The sequence below is a fragment of the Anneissia japonica genome, unplaced genomic scaffold, assembly GCF_011630105.1.
Source record: "Anneissia japonica isolate Jap-2015-1 unplaced genomic scaffold, ASM1163010v1 scaffold287774_len439945_cov178, whole genome shotgun sequence".
Lineage (NCBI taxonomy): Eukaryota > Metazoa > Echinodermata > Crinoidea > Comatulida > Comatulidae > Anneissia > Anneissia japonica.
The window spans coordinates 51,297-70,243 of record NW_022725867.1 but is presented as its reverse complement, the minus strand read 5'-3'; the positions used below and the strand labels follow the sequence as shown (position 1 = coordinate 70,243).

The window sequence follows — 18,947 nt, the reverse complement described above, 5'->3', positions numbered from 1 at the left end:
TAATGTTAAGTCTAGAAATAATTAATTGTTTATTGAGCGCCCTCTACGCCGTGATTCACGCTAGCAAACATAACGTTAGTGTTGAGGCATAAAAGGCCAGAATGATTGATGTTTGAAATGTTTACAAGGTTTCTGTAATAGGACAGATAAAGGGTGAGTTTTATACGAACCTATGAATATTGTACAATTAATATTTAATGATGATTTTGTGAGATATTAGAATTTTAAATCAAACGTTGATTACCGCACGTACGAACGTTGCGCGGACGCCATATTTTCTGTTAAACCGAGCTAAACTTCGTACATAAATTTCACAATAAGACAGTATTTGTATTATTAATATAACATATATCCTGTATTCCTGATTTACGGTTAGCAGCTACGTTTAATAGAAAGCATAGATAAAAATACGATATAGTGTATAAATGTGCTATCGTACTACGAATAGTTCGATCGCATAACTTGGTAGGTCTTGAGGAACATCGCTGTTCATTTTCTTTCTTCACGTTTGAGTGAACATGAACATGAATATTAATTAGGTAGTCGAAGATCGGCTATTCACAATATATTGGATGTATTATTTTCGATATAGACTTTAGTAGGCCTATTATGCATTAATTGTATTTCAGATTGGATTTATGATTCAATAAAAACTTATGTACAGTATGATGATGCGGAGAGATTAAAATTTATGATATGGCAAGAAATATTTGATAGAATCTGTATATTATTTACATACCAAACCTTTATGATGAATCGTTTAATTAAATCTGGATGCTTTGTAACATATCTAGGAAATGAAGTGAACTTTATAGGCTAATTACATTAAATGAGAATGTTTAATGAGCTGCTTTGATAATTAGGCATAGCAAATGACATTGTGTTGAATTATTGTAAGGTTTGTATTTTGTTTGTTTCTTATAGCAACGCCAAATTGTTCAAAAGAAGGAATTGAATAAAGTTCTCGTGTTTGATTACTCCGTCGTCTGTACAACCTTGAAATGATTTAATTTGCAGATAGGTAGTTAATGATGGTTAGTTCATTGCACTTTCAAATAAGCCGTGTTTATTTAGGTCTTTAATCAAAGATCCATTGACACTGCTATTTTTAATATCATCAATATCTAAGTTTTCAATATCATAATTACCGTTTGAAAAATTGCTTTAATTTGTTTTAACCAACTCCCTTTAGTACTTTTTAAAATGGCTTCTAGTGTTTTATGTGATTGATCGGTTTCAAGGTTTACAAGTCTTTTTACAAACTTTATACGCTGGCAGTTTTGCATAGTAGCCTCAAGAGTTTGCCATCCTAATTCCGCATATAAAACCTCTTTGCTTGTGTTTCTTGGCGCCCTAAGTATAAATCTGGCCATATTTATTTGTAAACGTTCTAAAAGTTCAATATTATTTTTACCTCCAGACAAATTTCTTGATATTGTGCAGTCAAAATTTGCCAAAGGCACGCCAAAGTTGTCCGTCCTCGGATATCCTGTTTCAGAGAAAATGGCCAAAACATACTGTAATGTCAAAAATCTATTTTATTGCATTAAACTAACCTTTATATATCTATATATCATGCTATACTGTTATTTTCCCCATTTTCAATGTAAAAACAACAATTTTTAACGATTTGGTGATGGTTTCTGCCTGAAATCATAAAATTTGAAGGCTGATTTCTCAAATATTAAACTCCTGTAACTTCATAACGAAATGTCGGATTAAAATGATTCTTTTACCATTTTATAGCTCTTGTTTTACTCTTTCATCTTGTAGTAACTAAACATTGATTTTTGCGACCTGTGACTGGTTTGGTTTGTCTTTGCCACAAATATTTGTATGTGTTGACCTCAATAATATTCTCTCCACCCAATTGCCTGAGTCTTTTATCATTCACTCTCCTCCCCACAATTAATGCATGTGATTTTTTATGATTAAACCTTAATGTATATTTATTACTAAAATCATTTGCAATGTCTAACATGCTCTGCAACTCATTGGCACAGTTTGCTAATAGTACAACATCGAAAAAAAAATAGGGAGCCCATTTGCGTTTCATTAATACAGACTCCACATTTACTCCATACAATTACCTCCATTTTTTAGTATTTGTTGTTTTTACATTGACCAAGCACAGATTTTACGTCATCCAGAGTGAAATTAATAGTATAAATGTATTTGTCATTTTCTGTGTCGTTTTCATTGCACTTTAATTTAATGTTGTTTAACAACTCTTTTATTTGTGCATATTCATTCACTATCACTTACATCTGAGTTAACATTTTCTTTTCCTAATGATTCCCAATAATGTTTTACAGTTTCTTTAATAATATCTTTACCATTAGTTGTAACATCTGTGTTGGCGATTCTTATACTGGAAATATCATTTTTTTTGGTATTTAGAGCCTCTTAGATTTTCCAAAAATTGCTTGTTACTATGGCCTCCATTATTAGAAATTTCTATACTTTTTTGAATGCGTGATCTCACAATTTTTTGCTTTATCTCATTTTTAACCAGTATTGATGTTGTATATTATAAAAATAATATCAAGCATAATATTATACCTTTGATTCTCCTCTGTTTTTGAGCCCAAGTCATAAAATCTTCTGGTAAATGAATCTGAAATTAAACAATAATCAAATTATTTCAACGATATTAAATACTGGTTCTTCGTTTAAATAAAATACAGCATAGCAATCTCTAATATACCGTTTATATAGGCCCTACTTCCAAAATGCTTGCATTCTATAATTTATTTTATAATATTTAAAAATCTCAATATATGTGCCCCCTCCCCTTTTTTTGGAAATAAATCTCAATGCATATGTTTTATGGGGAGCAACACTGCCTCGATGAGATACTTGGTATACGGATTCTGCTCAATTCTTCTGGGAATGAATGTGGATTTTGTTTATTTTGTGGTGAAATTGACAATGCCCCTTGAGCACCATTGGTGGAGATGTGCGCTTTATAACCTTTATTATTCTTATTCTTTTATTATTCTTATTCTTTTATTCTTATTCTTTATTATTATTCTTATTCTTTTAATATTCTTATTATTATTATTATTATTATTATTCTCCTTCTATAGTTACTTTGGTATCACAAAAAAAAAAAGAAGAAAAATATACAACTGGTTATAACTAAAAATAAAAATACATAGGCCTATTTGACAAAACCTAATATCAAGATTCGAAGCCAAGATCTTCATAAAAACATGTTTTCTGAATATAATAAGTATAGTTGCGAAGTATTCGCACCTAGCTTTTCTCAAGGTAGGTCTATTGCATAACATGCAATAAATCACTAGTTTGGTATGGAGAAACATCTCCACTTCTGATAAAGATGATGTTATTTATTATCAATATTACAAATGTACAGTATGTTATCATCGGGATTCGAGCCCAAGACCTTCGGATTACCGTTCATTGTGTGTGGGAGGGACTGTGGTTGTGAGTGTGCCAACGTGTGTTTGGTCATTGAAAAAAGTGCAAATATACCACAGCAGATGTAGATGCAACAGAACTGGATGAAGATGATATTTCTACACCAGATACAAATTCAGACGTTTTTCGTTCACTGTTTGGCTGTTTCAACTTCTTTGCAACATCTGCTGCGATACCGTACTCAAGTATCTGCTTGGTTTGGTCATAAACTGTGCAAAATTGAAAAGTTACCCATGAAAATTAAGTCATTAATTTATAGTAGGCCTAATGGCATACCATCAACTGAATCACACATTGAGGCTTTGAACGTAGTAATAAAATTATTATGTGGCGGTGTGGCTTAGGAGTGATTAGAGTGTACAGTAAACGAAAAATACCAGGTTCAAATCTGGGCAGGGGTCTTAAAGTCAGGCTCCGGAGGAAAACAAATTTTGATATGTTGTAGAAATGATTTTTCTAAGAAGAAAAATGTTGTTTGACGAAAAACTGAGCAACGGTGAATGAGATACAGATTTTTGAATATTTAAAAACTGGGGGAAAAAGGTGTAAAAGTGGGCGGTTACGCCCCTTTTTCTACCAGTTTTTAAATATTCAAAAATCTGTAGCTCGTTCACCGTTCCCCAGTTTTTCGTCAAACAACTTTTTTCTGTCTTAGAAAAATCAGTTCTACAACAAATCAAAAAAATTTTTTCCTCCGGAGTCTGACTTTAAGCTTTAGCTGGTAGTTAATATTATGCTTCCTTTGCTGTGCAGACCCCGTTGAAGCCCAAAACGCCTCAGAGATTATTTTCAGGTGTTTAGAAGGCAACAATTTCACGAGGGCATGCTCTCTGACCCCCTAGGCTATTGCATCCATTTTTACCCTCCCCCTCTCCACTTTTCAGGGCCCACCCCTTTTGGATATCTCTGGATCCACCCCTGTTACTATTACATCATTTAGGTTAATTATTTATAAATCATACCGTCCATATTGTTCTGCTCCTCCCATTTGTCGTAATCTTTACCGACAGTTTGAAAGACAGTAGTTGTAACAATACCAACAGTTGACGGCTCATGATGATCAAATCTATTCATTGAAATTTGTCATCATCATGATAGAAATGAATAATAATTTCATCAACAACAAAAATAATAATTACAGTGATTGATTTCTAGCATTTCAAAAATTAACAAAAAAAATTATAATGCAAAAACAACAATAAATTTCGCAGTTGCTATTAAATCCCAATTGAATAATACAGTAAAGCCATGTCATCCGCCACTCGACCCCGTCACCTAGCAACAACTTTACTACAGAAAATTAAGTAAACCTACACGCGCACACTGTGTGTGCATGTTAAAGCCCAATTCCGGGCAAAATTTCACTAAAAACGGATTTTTTTTTTTTTTAGAAAAGATGCACATGCATTACTCAAATTATTATAAATCATGGAAAAATATTGGCATAAATTTTAGTTTTACGCAAAAGAATAAAAAAATGAGAAATATTTCCCATAGAATATTACCATTTTCTCGACGAATTCGTCGTTACTAGGCAAATTCGGAGGTTGTAGATCGCATCCGCTGGAATACTCTCGCTTTTATGTATACTTTATTTATACAGTCAATAAAGTGCGCACTCTCTAATGGGATTAGTTTTCTTGTACTTCGCATCTCGCACAATGCGGTCGTTCGAGTAGGCCTGAGATATGTTTGTTTAAGTGTCAAAATCTCGGTCAGAATCAGTTTTTTAACAAATTTGAAATAATTCCTATGAAATATTATATTTTACAAGTGTCAATACCAGCAACGGAAAATATCATGTCGGCCGTTTTTATGTGTGATAATAGAACCTAAATCTAGGTAAGGCTAGGCGTAGCCTAGCAGTGTTGGATAGACTAATGTTTTCAGCGCCTACGATATTTCTTCTCACGACCTATCGCAAAATCAAACATGAAAAATTTATCCGCATTTATTTTTTGTGTGGAACACAAAAAAAAAAAAATCAAATTTCAGTCTTATTTTACATTTTTTTCATGCTTAGGAATGTCTAAATTCAGTTAAACTAGCAATTCCGTATTATATTTATAAATCTTTATAACATTATACAAAAATTAGATTTTTCTTAACAACTGAAATTTTGCCGGGAATGGGGCTTTAAAAGTTGAGTAGCAAACGAACATACACTGTAATGTAAAAACCAACTGAAAAAAAGCAAGCAAAGTAAATCCATATGAAGTACAAAACCTAATACATCTGATTGTACTTACTCTTTCCCAAGCATGGCTTTGACACAAGATGTTTTTCCAGACCCTTCTTTACCTAAAAACATCAGTCTTGAATTAACAACTGTTATTGTACCGTTTCTAAGTGCATCTTCGAATGCTTTGACGGCTTCGGGACCCCTGGCTAAAATCTGCGACGGAATTGATAGTTCTAATTCATATAAAAATAAAAATCAAATATTCAGTATGTTGTCCTTCTTTATACTGATACTTGTTATTTAATTCACTTTCTAAATTACATTTTGATTAATTACGATTAACATTTTTTACAATACTCAATCAAAATGCAACTGAGTTGGAATAATATAGTTGTGTATAGTATAATCATGGAGGTATTATTGAGAAGGAGATCACTCGGCAACAGATCCCAACATGCAACGTGACAAACCAATGCGTTCCCCGCCTTTGGATCGTGCGCGGGCGTATTCCCCTATAATTCACATTTTTTTGTTAGCAACAACGTGGCAACGACATGTGTTTATACGCTTCAGTAGAGCAGTTGTGCAATAAAGCGTTTGATTTTAAAGCCCCATTCCTGGCAAAATTTCACTAAAAACTGACTTTTTTTAGAAAATATGCATTTGCATTATTCCAATTATTATAAATCATGAAAAAATATTTTCATGAATTTTAGTTTTACGCAAAAGAATAAAAAAAATAAGAAATACAGACTATTTCTCATAAAATATTACCATTTTCTCGACGAATTCATCGTTACTAGGCAAATTCAGAGGTTGTAAATCGCATCCACTGGAATACTCTCGCTTTTATGTATACTTTATACAGTCAATAAAGTGCGCCCTCTCTAATGAGATTAGATTTTGTACTTCGCATCTCGCACAATGGGTTCGTTCGGTTAGGTTGAGATATGTTTAAGTGTCAAAATCTCAGTCAGAATCAGTTTTTTTAACAAATTTGAAATAATTCCTATGAAATATTATATTTCACAAGTGTCATTACTAGCAACGGAAAATATCATGTCGGCCGTTTTTATGTGTGATAACAGAACCTATATCGAGGTAAGGCTAGGCCTAGCCTAGCAGCGTTGGATAGGCTAATGTTTTCGGCGCCTACGATATTTCTTCTCACGACCTGTCGCAAAATCAAACATGAAAATTCATCCGCACTTATTTTTTGTGTGGAACACAAAAAAAATCAAATTTCAGTCTTATTTTACATTTTTTTCATTCTTAGTGTTGCCACTTGTGGGTTTTCTAAATGTTAATATTGGACTCATAAATAGCACACGGGACACAGACTATCGGTACTCGGTTATTGGATCACACGCCATGGTCGAGAACCCCGGACGAGCGTTGCCAGGACATTACATATGTTTCACTACATCTTTCCTCATTTTTTAAGCTTTTTAGCTTTCACTTAAAGATTATATCATTAGTTATGTTTTCAGATGTATTGTATTCTATGCGAGTATATTAAATCTATACTAACGTTATTCTATGCGAGTATATTAAATCTATACTAACGTTATTATTATGAGTCTTGTTATCTTATTCAGCTGTATGGTGTATATAATTATTAGTGATTATATTCCATATGAAACTTTAACACTTTCATAAACATTTTCCTGCAAGAGTTCAGCATGTTCTACTGTTGTTATAAAGATATTTAGTCATATTGTCCATTGATTTATAGTGTTATATTATGGCATATAGTCTTTCAGATATTTTGGAGGTTTCACTGTTCTTCCCGTTCTGGTTTTCACGGGCGAGGTTTCCGTATTAGGGTGGTCCACTTGTTGCTGATGTTGTGGTTCATGCACTTGTTGGTTTGGTGTTTGTGCTTTTGGCCATGGATGGATTACTGGGTCATCCATGTCAGCAATGTCGTCATCACTGAATTTGCTGTTGTCATGAGATACTTTCTTTAGATGTTTCCTATTTCTCCTCAGCTGTTTCCCATTCTTCAGTTTCACACAATATGATCTGTTGGGCAAGCACCTGATAACTTTGCCTTCCAAGTTCCATTGTTTGTCGTGAAATCGGAATATCCTGACTTTATCTCCAACTTCAAGTGGCTTCAAGTCTCTAGCTGATTTGTTATACTGTAACTCTTGCCTTTCTTTCTTTCTCTTTATGTTCTTTATGTTATGTTCTTTATCTTCAAACACTCCTTTTTCTACCTTTGGTTTCAGGAGCTTTGAAGTGGTTGGTAACCGGTTCCTTGTACGTCTGCTCATCAACTTCTGTACAGGGCTACTGCCATCTTGATCCGGTGTGTTGTGGAGATCCAATATCGCCAAATAAGGATCCTTTCGATCCGCTTTTGCCTTTTTTAGTAGCCTTTTAGCTGTTCTAACTGCATTTTCAGCCTTGCCATTGCTCTGGGCATATCCTGGCGATGAGGTTTTATGTTGAAAATTCCATTTCTTTGAGAATTGGCTGAAAAGCTCACTGGTGAATTGTGTTCCATTGTCTGATATAACACATTCAGGAATTCCATGTCTTGCAAACTGACTCTTCACCTTTCCTATGACCGTCTCTGACTGCAAATCCTTCAAGTAGTCAATTTCCCAGTAATTTGAAAAATAGTCTACAGTTATCAAATAATTTCGGTCATCTAGAAAAAATATATCCATTGCAACCTTAGACCATGGTCTCCTGGGAACTTCATGTGATTGCAGCGTCTCCTTTTGCTGTTGGTCCGAATGTTGTGTACATATTTCACATCTCCCTATATAGTCCTTGAGTTGTGTTGTCATTTCTGGCCAGTAGACACTCTCTCGTGCTCTTCTGATACTTGCTTGTATACCTTGGTGAGCAGCATGGATCTGCTCCATCATATTCTTCCGTGCGGCAGGTGGAATAAACAGTCGCTCTCCTCTGTAGATCAGGCCGTCATGTGTAACTAACTCATCCCGCAAGTCAAAGTAGTTGTGAAGCTGCTTTGGGACCTCTTGTTTAACTTGAGGCCATCCCTCCATGATTATTCTCTGCAAGTCTTGCATAACTGGATCACCTTGTATTAGTGTGGCAATACCCTTCAGTGTGCCATTATCCAAATTTAATGATTCCATCATGTTCACAGCTCCCATGTCTGATTGACCATTAACAGTATCATCGGTTTCTGTTAAGTAAGCTCTGCTCAGCGTGTCTGCTAAATACATACTCTTCCCAGGAGTATAACATATGCTATAGTCATACATTGCCATGCGCAGTAACATTCGTTGTAGCCTCTTTGGAGCTTTATGTAAATACTTCTTTTGGATCATTTCTAAAGGCATGTGATCACTCTGGATGTTCACAAGTCTACCATATGTGTAGGTGTGAAATTTCTCTAAGCCAAACAATGCAGCTAAAAGCTCCTTCTCAATCTGAGCATATCGGGTTTCAGTGTCCGTCAGTGCTCTACTAGCATAAGCCAGTGGGTGTCCGTCCTGCAATATTGCTGCCCCTAAGCCGGATTCCGAAGCATCTGCTTGCAAAACTAGCTCTTTGGACGGATCAAAATACTGCAACACTGGGTGATTAGTTACAGCCTTTTTTACCTGTTCCAGTGCCGCAGTATGTGTCTCTAACCAACACCAAGTTGTATCTTTCAATGTCAATTGACGTAGTGGAAAACACATGTCACTGAGACCAGGAAGAAACTTGCTTAAGTAGTTGACAAATCCCAGCAACCTCTGTACTTCTGCCACATTGGCTGGCACAGCCATGTCCATAACTGCTTTGATTTCTTCTAGTGCAGCTAATATTTGTTTTGGGTCAGCCATCTGCTCTGCTGAAAGTTTTAGCCCTTTCAGTACTTTTTTGCAATCTTGACCCATCAATGATTTCAGTGTTGCAACTTGGATGCTTGCATCTTTTTTATTTAGCTCTGTTGCAGTTGCATAATCTGTGTATGATTCAACAAAGTTTTTCCAATTACTTTCGGTAGGCCCTTTACAGTTCATGGGTGAAGGAGCTGGAATCAAGTATGAGGCCATCTCTCTATACTGTACTGTATTTTTTTTTTTTTTTTTTTTAAATACACACACTAGTACGTGCCAACCTACATCCAGCTACTCAATCCACCAAAAATAGGCGACAACAGGAAGTATTAGCGTGCTCTAGGCGGATTTCTTTCAAAATATATTACCGCTCCTATTGCTAGGCTTAGGCCTAGGCTCCGAGTCATGAAATCTGCTTCGTTAAGCGGTCCACGATGCGTTCAACTGCTCACCCGCCTAACGAGCGTAGAGGTGGTGAAATGTACTCACGGTTTCTTCTTATAACTCTGAAATGTTACACCTCTCACGGTCCTCACGTCGATCATGGGTGCTACAACACTTCTGACACCATGTTGCCACTTGTGGATTTTCTAAATGTTAATATTGGACACGGGACACGGGACACAGACTATCGGTACTGGTGTTTATTGGATCACACGCCATGATCGAGAACCCCGGACGAGCGTTGCCAGGACATTACATATATTTCACTACACTTAATGTCTAAATTCAGTTAAACTAGCAATTCCGTATTATATTTATAAATCTTTATAACATTATACAAAAATTAGATTTTTTTTTTAAATGAAATTTTGCCGGGAATGGGGCTTTAACATATTAAATATCATTATAATGAACAATCTTCCCCTGATTGGATTTTTTCGGACTTTTAGTATGTTATTATGTGTATATTTCAGGAACAGATTCTGTAAAATATTTCTGTTAAAATTACTTCTGTGTTCATTATAAGTTTGTCTAAAAATCGCCTGGTTCAACTATAAAGCTAAGGCAGCGTAAAAATGAAAATTACTCTGATTTTGGATTAAATTTTCTATTTGTTAACCCTAAAATGACTTAGTTTATTATAACTCCATCACCCCTTAATTAATATCTGTTAAAATTAGAATTATCGAGTTTTATCCAATTTATGGAAATTCAAGTTTTAATATACCATACCTTTAAAGCTGATGTAAATATTTCATTAAATTCGAAACTTTTTGTTATAGAAAATATTATTATGTTTGGTATTTCTTAAAAGATCAATGTATTAGTTTTATTGTGGAAACGATTGCGCAGCCATAGTGATTGACTTATATAGTACGCATCGAGAAAAGAAGGTGCTCTCCATTTCGCCATGTTCAATTTTTTGGTAAACTACGCCTGCTGAAAAGTTGATGGCGGGGAACACATCAGACTTCAAAGACATCGCGCAAACATTCTTCACGTGCTGCGGCAGCTTTGTTCTCAGTTCATTTGCATACCGCTGCGTGCGCGTAGTATTTTCGAGCGATCTCCTTCTCAATAATACCTCCATGGTATAATTAGGCCTATTATTAGAAAATAAATGTAAAAATGTAATAGAATAAATGTGTATGTTAAATGTTGTTAAAAGGTCAATAATTTACCTTTAAGTAGTTCTTTCAATTCTTTCTTCTTGTTGCTTCTAGTGGTTTCTTCGTATTCTTGACATTTGTTGTCATCATACTCATCAAGAGGCGTCCTTCTCCACTGCAATAACAGACATATAACATGCATGAGCATGCGATGATTTATTTCATTGCGAGACGTTTGCAAATTAAAACAGAAAACAGTGATATAGTTTTGTTTAATAACCATTATGATTATAAAATAGTAAATAATCAACACTATTATCATTACTACTTTATAAATATTTATTTGTATATTACCATCACAAATAAAAATATTTATCAAAATCAATCTTCAAAATGAAATCATTATCATTATTCGTTATGATTTTAATCGATTTCATATTTTATGAATTTATACTTATTACGTTGGTTTTAATTAGTAAAATTATTTCTATATTAGTTTCATACACAGTTGTTGTATTAAGGTCATTGACTGATATTCTTTTGATGCATTTCATTTTTTCTGCACATTACCTTATTTTTTAAAGAGAGAGATGCTCCATAGGCGAGCAGGCACACTGCAAGTTCTCTGTGTTCCTTGTAACTAAACCTACGTTCATTGAGAATGTTATGTAGTGGTGTCCATCCCTCCTGCCATGAAATGATATTCAACGTCAAGTTTTTTTTGTACACGCACAACACAAGAATATAAATTAACAAATATTACGCCAACATAAAATTACCTAAAATAATTTCTAACCATAATACTTAATTATCACCAATGTAATATGTAATAATAATAATAATAATAATAATAATAATAATAATTTATTATTATTATCATAATAATAATAATAATAATAATAATAATTTATTATTATTATTATTATTATTAAGATGTATTATAATAATGATTATAATAATGAAGATGATGAAAATATCACAGGCAAAGACTAATTATATTTTAATAAATGACACCAGTAGTTAGTCGTTAAAGGTATAAAAATTGCAATAATTAAAAAAAACATAACCGCAACTAGTTGTAAATTTAATAAATTAGAATTCGGTATTATATTCAAGTATATTACCTTACTATTACTAAATTAAACGTGATGTATTGAATGTGTTTGTGAGTGAATTATTGTTAATTTGTTAGCATTACTATTACTAAATTAGAAAATAATGTATTGAGTGTGTTTGTGAGTGAATATATGTTAATTTGTTAGCAATGTATCTGGTATCCAGAAATTAAATGTTTGTCTCACTGTATAGTTGTTATTCATGTTATTTAAATTATTTATATTACGTTCATCGAGCCGATACTATTTCATTGTATGTTTACATGTACATTTGACAATAAATTTAATCTGTATTTGTATCTAAATAAAGTGCTGTTTTCTTCTACTGGTACCCACGATGTTTTGCGTGTTAATCATCTTGTTTGTTTTTTCCAATACGCGCCTCGTTGCTGACACGGGTCGTGCGCCGGCCGTCAAGTCATGGAGAATATTAAAACCCATATTAAGCTACAAGAAAAATGTAAAATATGATAAGAAACAAGTAATAATCAAAACAACAAACTACACACACACTACATATCAACAGCACATAACAACTCACAAACATCACACATTACTTATTACATTCATCATTACAATATTTCGAATTATGAAAAGTGTAGGCTGTGGCACCGAGACCTCTGACGATTAGTGCCCAAAATTGTTGACAAAAACGTAATGCATTAATAGCATATTGACTACTATTGTATATTTTCGGAAATATTTCAGCCGCCCCAAATCTCTTTCCTATTCTTCCTTCTTCCTTTATTTTTTCACAATTTTACGCTTTGTTTTTTTTCCATAATGTTATACACTCACATGTTATAGTCACTCGTTTAGGCCTAGGCTAGACCTCGACTATGCCTATTATAATACTTAAAATATACAATTTTCATTGATAAGATTATTTTTTACATGAACTAATAATTCATACTTAAACAATACATTAATTTTAAATGTATATATAATGACATAACGAATAAATAACAATAATTAAACGTGTACATAGTATCTATCACTACTACTAGGCCCAGTAGTAGTACAATAACAAGATTAATATTTTACTATCTTATAATCAATTTTATATAGCCGGGGTTAGTTTCGACCTAGGCAAACCTTTGCTAAAAAGGTACACTTTCTCCATCAAAAGGCTTCTTCTATGAATGGAATGACCTGTTCGAAGCACGAACTCCTGTAGACCAAACCCAGTACCGTTACGATTTTTAATCGTACGGGAAATCCACTCACGATACATAGGCCTTTTCAGTGTTGTAAAAAATGTCAAATATATCATAAAATATGGGTCTCAATTTTAACTGAACATGAAATAAATCTCTGTAATTAACTTGTAGTTGTTCGTATGCTGTATGATGTGTATACATGTTGTGTGCTTGTGATGTTTAAAATGCAATGATATTTAATTTCACTCACCGACTGTTGTTCTAAATTCTCTACAGACGCTGATTTAATCATATTCTCCACCAAGTCATCTGGTGCGTAATATCTCACAGCGTACATTAATGGCGTGCGGCCAAACTATGAAAACAAACATAATACTGAATTACGATACAGGTTATAGCCTACAACTGCCAACATTAGTTACGAATTTCATAATTTCAATGGTAGGCCTACAATGATATTCCAATATCCAACTATATGATATCCAACAATTATATTATATTACTAACAGCTACAATGTGTCTTATAATACGCACATTCATTTGAATGTATTTCATTAATTAAAATTTTTAGTAACAAAAGTTAAAATAAATAACAAACAGGCCTACTGTTATATTGATAGGCGATTTGCAAAAGGGAGTAGGATACGACTTGTCATAAACTTATAGGCCTAGTGTTTGTGTCATGGTTTATGTTAAAAAATGATATTGCATGTCCATGTATCTTGTTAATACAATATAGCAGGCCCCTATTATATGGCTTTTAAATTGTTAGAGTGAACCATGTATATATTTTTTTTAATGGAATACAGTACTTATGGCGCATGTAAGTCGAATTGTTTTCACAAATAAACATTAAACTAATTTACAGTACAGAAAATTGAAGTAGGCCTAATTAATATAAAAAGAAGAGCACAAGTAAAATAAATACAACACTTAATATAAAAAAGGAACAGTTATAGCTGACGGATCTTTTAGTACGAAGTCTTTAGAATGAATACCTAATGGACAATAATTTACGCAAAGAACATTTGTTGGAACGGTATTATTTTGTACGTCTGTAAACTGCCGATTTGTTTTTTTTTCATTATTATTATTTTTAAAATTCAAACTGTTAGCCTAATAAACCATACAATCTAAGTGATTAAAATATAAGATACTTATTAGCTAAAATATGAATGTTTTTTCGAGTTTAGTTTCTAAAATAACTAAGCGTAATATAATAAAGATTTATAAAGTGCACATCTCCACCCAAGGCGCTCAAGGCGCATAGACAATTAAACCAACAAGATCCAACTAATTCCCAGAATTTCCAACAAAATCCAAATATCAATTATCCCATCGAGGCAATGTTGCTCCCCATATAAGTATGCGCAGATACTCAAAGGCAGTATGTTGAGCATCAGCACCTTCCCCATGATAAGCCCGGGGCTCCACTACCGTGCACTGCAACAGGAGCTGCGTTGCGTCGACAGAAAAAGTGGTATCATTTTTTTTATATATATATATATTTTAAAAATATAAATTCACCAAAGAAACATCAATGTATACGCCTCGTTGAAGAGATGCAATTTTAACGTTTTTTTAAACAAGTTTAAAGATCTACTGTGTTTGACCATAGAGCAAAGAAACAGTGGTTTGACCGAGTAAGGCAAAGCGTTCCAAAGACGAGGAGCAGCAATACAAAAGCTCGATCTCCGTAAGAGTGTAAAAATAGTTTGTCACATGAGCACAAGTTACGCCCAGGAATATAAGGCCGAATCATGTCGGCAACATAGTCAGGAGCCAAACCATTTAAACATTAACTATTAATAGTATCTTAAAAACAATGCGGTGTTGTACCGGGAGCCAATGCAATGATTTCATAGTATTTGTTATATGAGAGTACTTAGGTGACTTGGTAACTACACGTGCAGCAGCATTTTGAATGAGTTGAAGCCGTTGGATTTGTTTTTGAGGAAGTCCATACAAGAGCGAGTTACACATGTCAAGGCGTGAAGTAACAATTGAGTGAACTAGTTGCTCAGCAGCTGCATCGTCAATATATTTCCTAATGTTTCTAATGTTACGTAAATAAAATGTTGAAATGATATTTGAAATATGTCTACTCATTGTCATGCATGCAAAGTAAAACCAAGATTTCTGACGTGCGCAGCAGAGCCTATTAGTTACCATAATTATAGTTACCACATTCTGAGGTTACTAAAATTGTATCAACGTCTTATGTATTTACTTATCCTCGTTAATGTTTATTATTGTTGGAGGGATCATACTGATTTTGTAGTTAAGAAATTAAACTCTCTTAGAAAAAAACTAGGTTATTTGGGGGTTTAGCAGGACATATTACGTTTGATGTTCTACGTATCGGTGATGTTTTGTATTTGGGGGTATTGTATGTTAGGGTGGGCTGGGAATATTAGTAAAGGGGATAAAGAGAGAATAGAAAGGTTAATGGGTAGAGTGGGGAAAGTTATTGGTACGCCTGTGCAGTCACTGGACTCATTCTACCACAAACGGCTTTGCCATTGTTTTTTAAAATATCCTAGAGGATGCCATCCACTCCACGCGTATATGATCGGCTCCCGCATAAGCAGGGTGGTAGAATGAGAACAGTGGGTGCGTACACGGACCGTTACAAGTACGCATTTTACCCAGCTGGGATAAGGGAGTTTAATTGAAAGTATTCAAGAAGATAATTAAGTAATTAAATAGCAAGTGAGCAATGTAATTTCCAAATTATTGGACAATAAAATTAATCTGTATCTGTATCTGTATACAAGTTTACCCATATCATTTAATTATTTATATTATTGTCATTTCTCAAGAAGAATTGTATTTTCACCATTAATTATTTTGTTAAATTAAAATAAATAGTATTATTTAAGAATCATTTTAACACATGTCATATTTAAATAACTGATTGTCACACACATACAATATATCAGTCCGCTATTTGAAATTAACCTCTATCGTGTTAGTTCTATTTCGAGATCATTGTTACAATTTACTTGTAATTATTATTATTATTAATATTATTATTATTATTATTATTATTATTGTAAGTTTAGACATTTGAAATTAAGAGTAAGGCTGATTTAAATCAACCAATACGGTATATATCATTTAAAAAGTATAAGTAACTGATTATACATCTAATAAGATCGATTTACATTGGGCCTAATTTTTCTTATAACCATTCATCAATAATTCATCGCCAATTAGTATTTTAGTATTAACATATTTTATGTTATTTATAATTCAACGAAAAGCATGTGTATTACCCATTGATTAGTCGAATTAACATTTTTGTACGGTACGTTTTTATTTTGTAATTCTTTCTTATGAACGCATACAGTACTGCCTTATTGAAATACTTTGTTACAATGTTTTTATAAGGCAAAGTAATATATAATACTGAATGTTAGCTTCGCAAGTGCGACTTAGAATAATTTCCATTAATTGACTTGTTGAATTGAAATTAACATATATTATATTATGAGGAATATTTAAGACGAGGTTATATATTATAACAGATTATTTTTAAATATAACCAACTGTCACACATACTTCGGTTTATTTTATTAATCCACTATTTGAAAGACCAGGGCCAACCAAAGTGAAGTGAATCACTGTAGCGGTGCTGATTGGCCCATCACCAATCACAGATACAGAAAAAAGAAATAACAGCATTAAAAATGAAAATCACAAAAACAAAGAATAAAAATTTCTCAATGAGAGTTTTCTTGCCACCGACTCAGGTCATGAGATGAGAGTTTTACTGTTAGACTTTAAAAAAGCTTATGATCTCGCACACTCGTCAGAGCAATGCGATACACGTCAAACAAACGCGCCGAGTACGCCTGATCTTTATTATGTGTAACAGATTACAGTATTGGGAACAACGTTCAGTAGGCCAGTGTAGCACGAATTTTAGTTCCCGGCGAATTTTAGTATTTCGTGGTCTGGATGATCAGAGCCTATGGGACACAAACACTTTCTTCCGGGGCAAAAATTATTAAATATGTCTATGTATTCCTTCAAAAAAATAAAGTAACTAAAGTTTATACAATCGAGCATGTCCCTTATGCTCAACTTAACGACACAGCCTAATTATCTAGCATAAACAATCAGTAAAAAATATGTAAAAGCTAATTTACGTTGAAAAAAATCACGTCACTTTACAGCGAGCATGATGGGAAGGTTAGGTGAAACTTAATTTCCTTTACAGCGACAGTAATTAGGCTAGCAATAATAAGGCGGGAAAAAATTGGTGCTCATATTATTACGTCCGCATAAGCAGTATAAATTGAAAACTGTATTGACATTTACTGGCATTTCTTTTGTGAAGTTATTCGTGGCTTGGGGATAGGAGACCTTGTCTCTAGCTCTTACATGTTTTGTAAAGCTATTCATTTGTTTTACCTTGAATTTGTGTGTAGTATACTACAGGCCTATGTGTTATAAACATACAGCTTCCTTTTTTTGTGGTTTTGGCTGGGTAGCATGTACGACCGTTGTCACGACTTATTTTCTTTTCACTTTTCTAGACCATTATTTATTTACTTATTTATTGAATGAGGGCAACCTGTTCTGTTTTGTGATAAAAAAAAAAAGTAACATTCTTTTAAGACATCTAAACAGCTTGTACCATTGATAATATTTATAAAAATAGGTCTGTAAAATTAAGGGGTAAACAATTATTAAATATAAAGTAACTAAAGTTTATACAACCGAGCATGTACCTTATGTCCAACTGAACTTCACAGCTGAATTATAGCATAATCAGTAAAAAATATGTAAAAGCTAATTTACGTTGAAAAAATCACAAGTCACTTTACTTTTCCGACTTGGCATTGAAAGTGTGACAACGACGATTTTTAATAATATTAATAATAAAAATAATAAATAATAATTTATTGTTATTTGATTAGTTAAGGTATTAATTTACATTGCGAATACACGCATCTGAAATAGAAATTGGGTGGTGGAGTTTCCAAAGAGAACAAATTCGCTCAAATCACTTGAAAGTGGTCCGAAAGATGTGACAGTGACAATAAAATAAATATAAATAAAATATATAGCATATTCCTCGTGATTCTTTATTATACATACGGAAGCACCTAAGTGCCATTCGACTTGACGAGTTGTCAAGATAATTTATGTTGTCAAGTCGCCATAATAGACATTATCATGTCGACATGTCGAGATGAACTATCCTGCCAAGACGACATATTGAAAATGTTATGTTGTCATGGCGAGATAGGTTATCTTGACAAGTCGACATAATAAAAATTGTATGTTGTCATGGCGAAATAGATTATCTTGACAAGTCGACATAGTAAAAATTGTATGTTATCATGGCGAGATAGGTTATCTTGACAAGCCGACATGATAAAAGTTGTATATTGTCATGGAAAGATAGAATATATTGACAAGTCGACATAGTACAATTTTATGTTGTCATGGCAAGATAGGTTAGCTTGACAAGTCGACATAATAAAAGTTGTATGTTGTCATGGCGAGATAGATTATCTTGACATGTCGACATAGTAAAAATGTTATTTTGTCATGGCGAGAGAAAGATTTTCTTGTCAAGTCGACATAATAAAAAGTGTATGTTGTCATGGCGAGATAGGTTATCTTGACAAGTCGACATAATAAAAATTGTATGTTGTCATGGCGAGATA

At 33.4% G+C, this 18,947-nt stretch overlaps 1 protein-coding gene across 1 annotated transcript in view; it reads right to left on the bottom strand.

Moving 5' to 3' along the window:
- The window catches only part of LOC117112952, a 23,461-nt gene extending 9,829 nt beyond the window's left edge, over positions 1-13,632 (bottom strand). The window contains exons 1-9 of the mRNA XM_033256182.1: positions 13,514-13,632; positions 12,440-12,550; positions 11,559-11,675; positions 11,061-11,163; positions 5,694-5,859; positions 4,407-4,510; positions 3,499-3,653; positions 2,563-2,617; positions 1,415-1,489 (exon numbers count right to left, since the gene is read on the bottom strand). Of these exons, the coding sequence (XP_033112073.1) occupies positions 1,415-1,489; positions 2,563-2,617; positions 3,499-3,653; positions 4,407-4,510; positions 5,694-5,859; positions 11,061-11,163; positions 11,559-11,675; positions 12,440-12,550; positions 13,514-13,600 (973 nt within the window). The 5' untranslated portion in view covers positions 13,601-13,632. The remainder of the gene's footprint in view (positions 1-1,414; positions 1,490-2,562; positions 2,618-3,498; positions 3,654-4,406; positions 4,511-5,693; positions 5,860-11,060; positions 11,164-11,558; positions 11,676-12,439; positions 12,551-13,513) is intronic.
- Between the last annotated feature and the right edge of the window lie 5,315 nt (positions 13,633-18,947).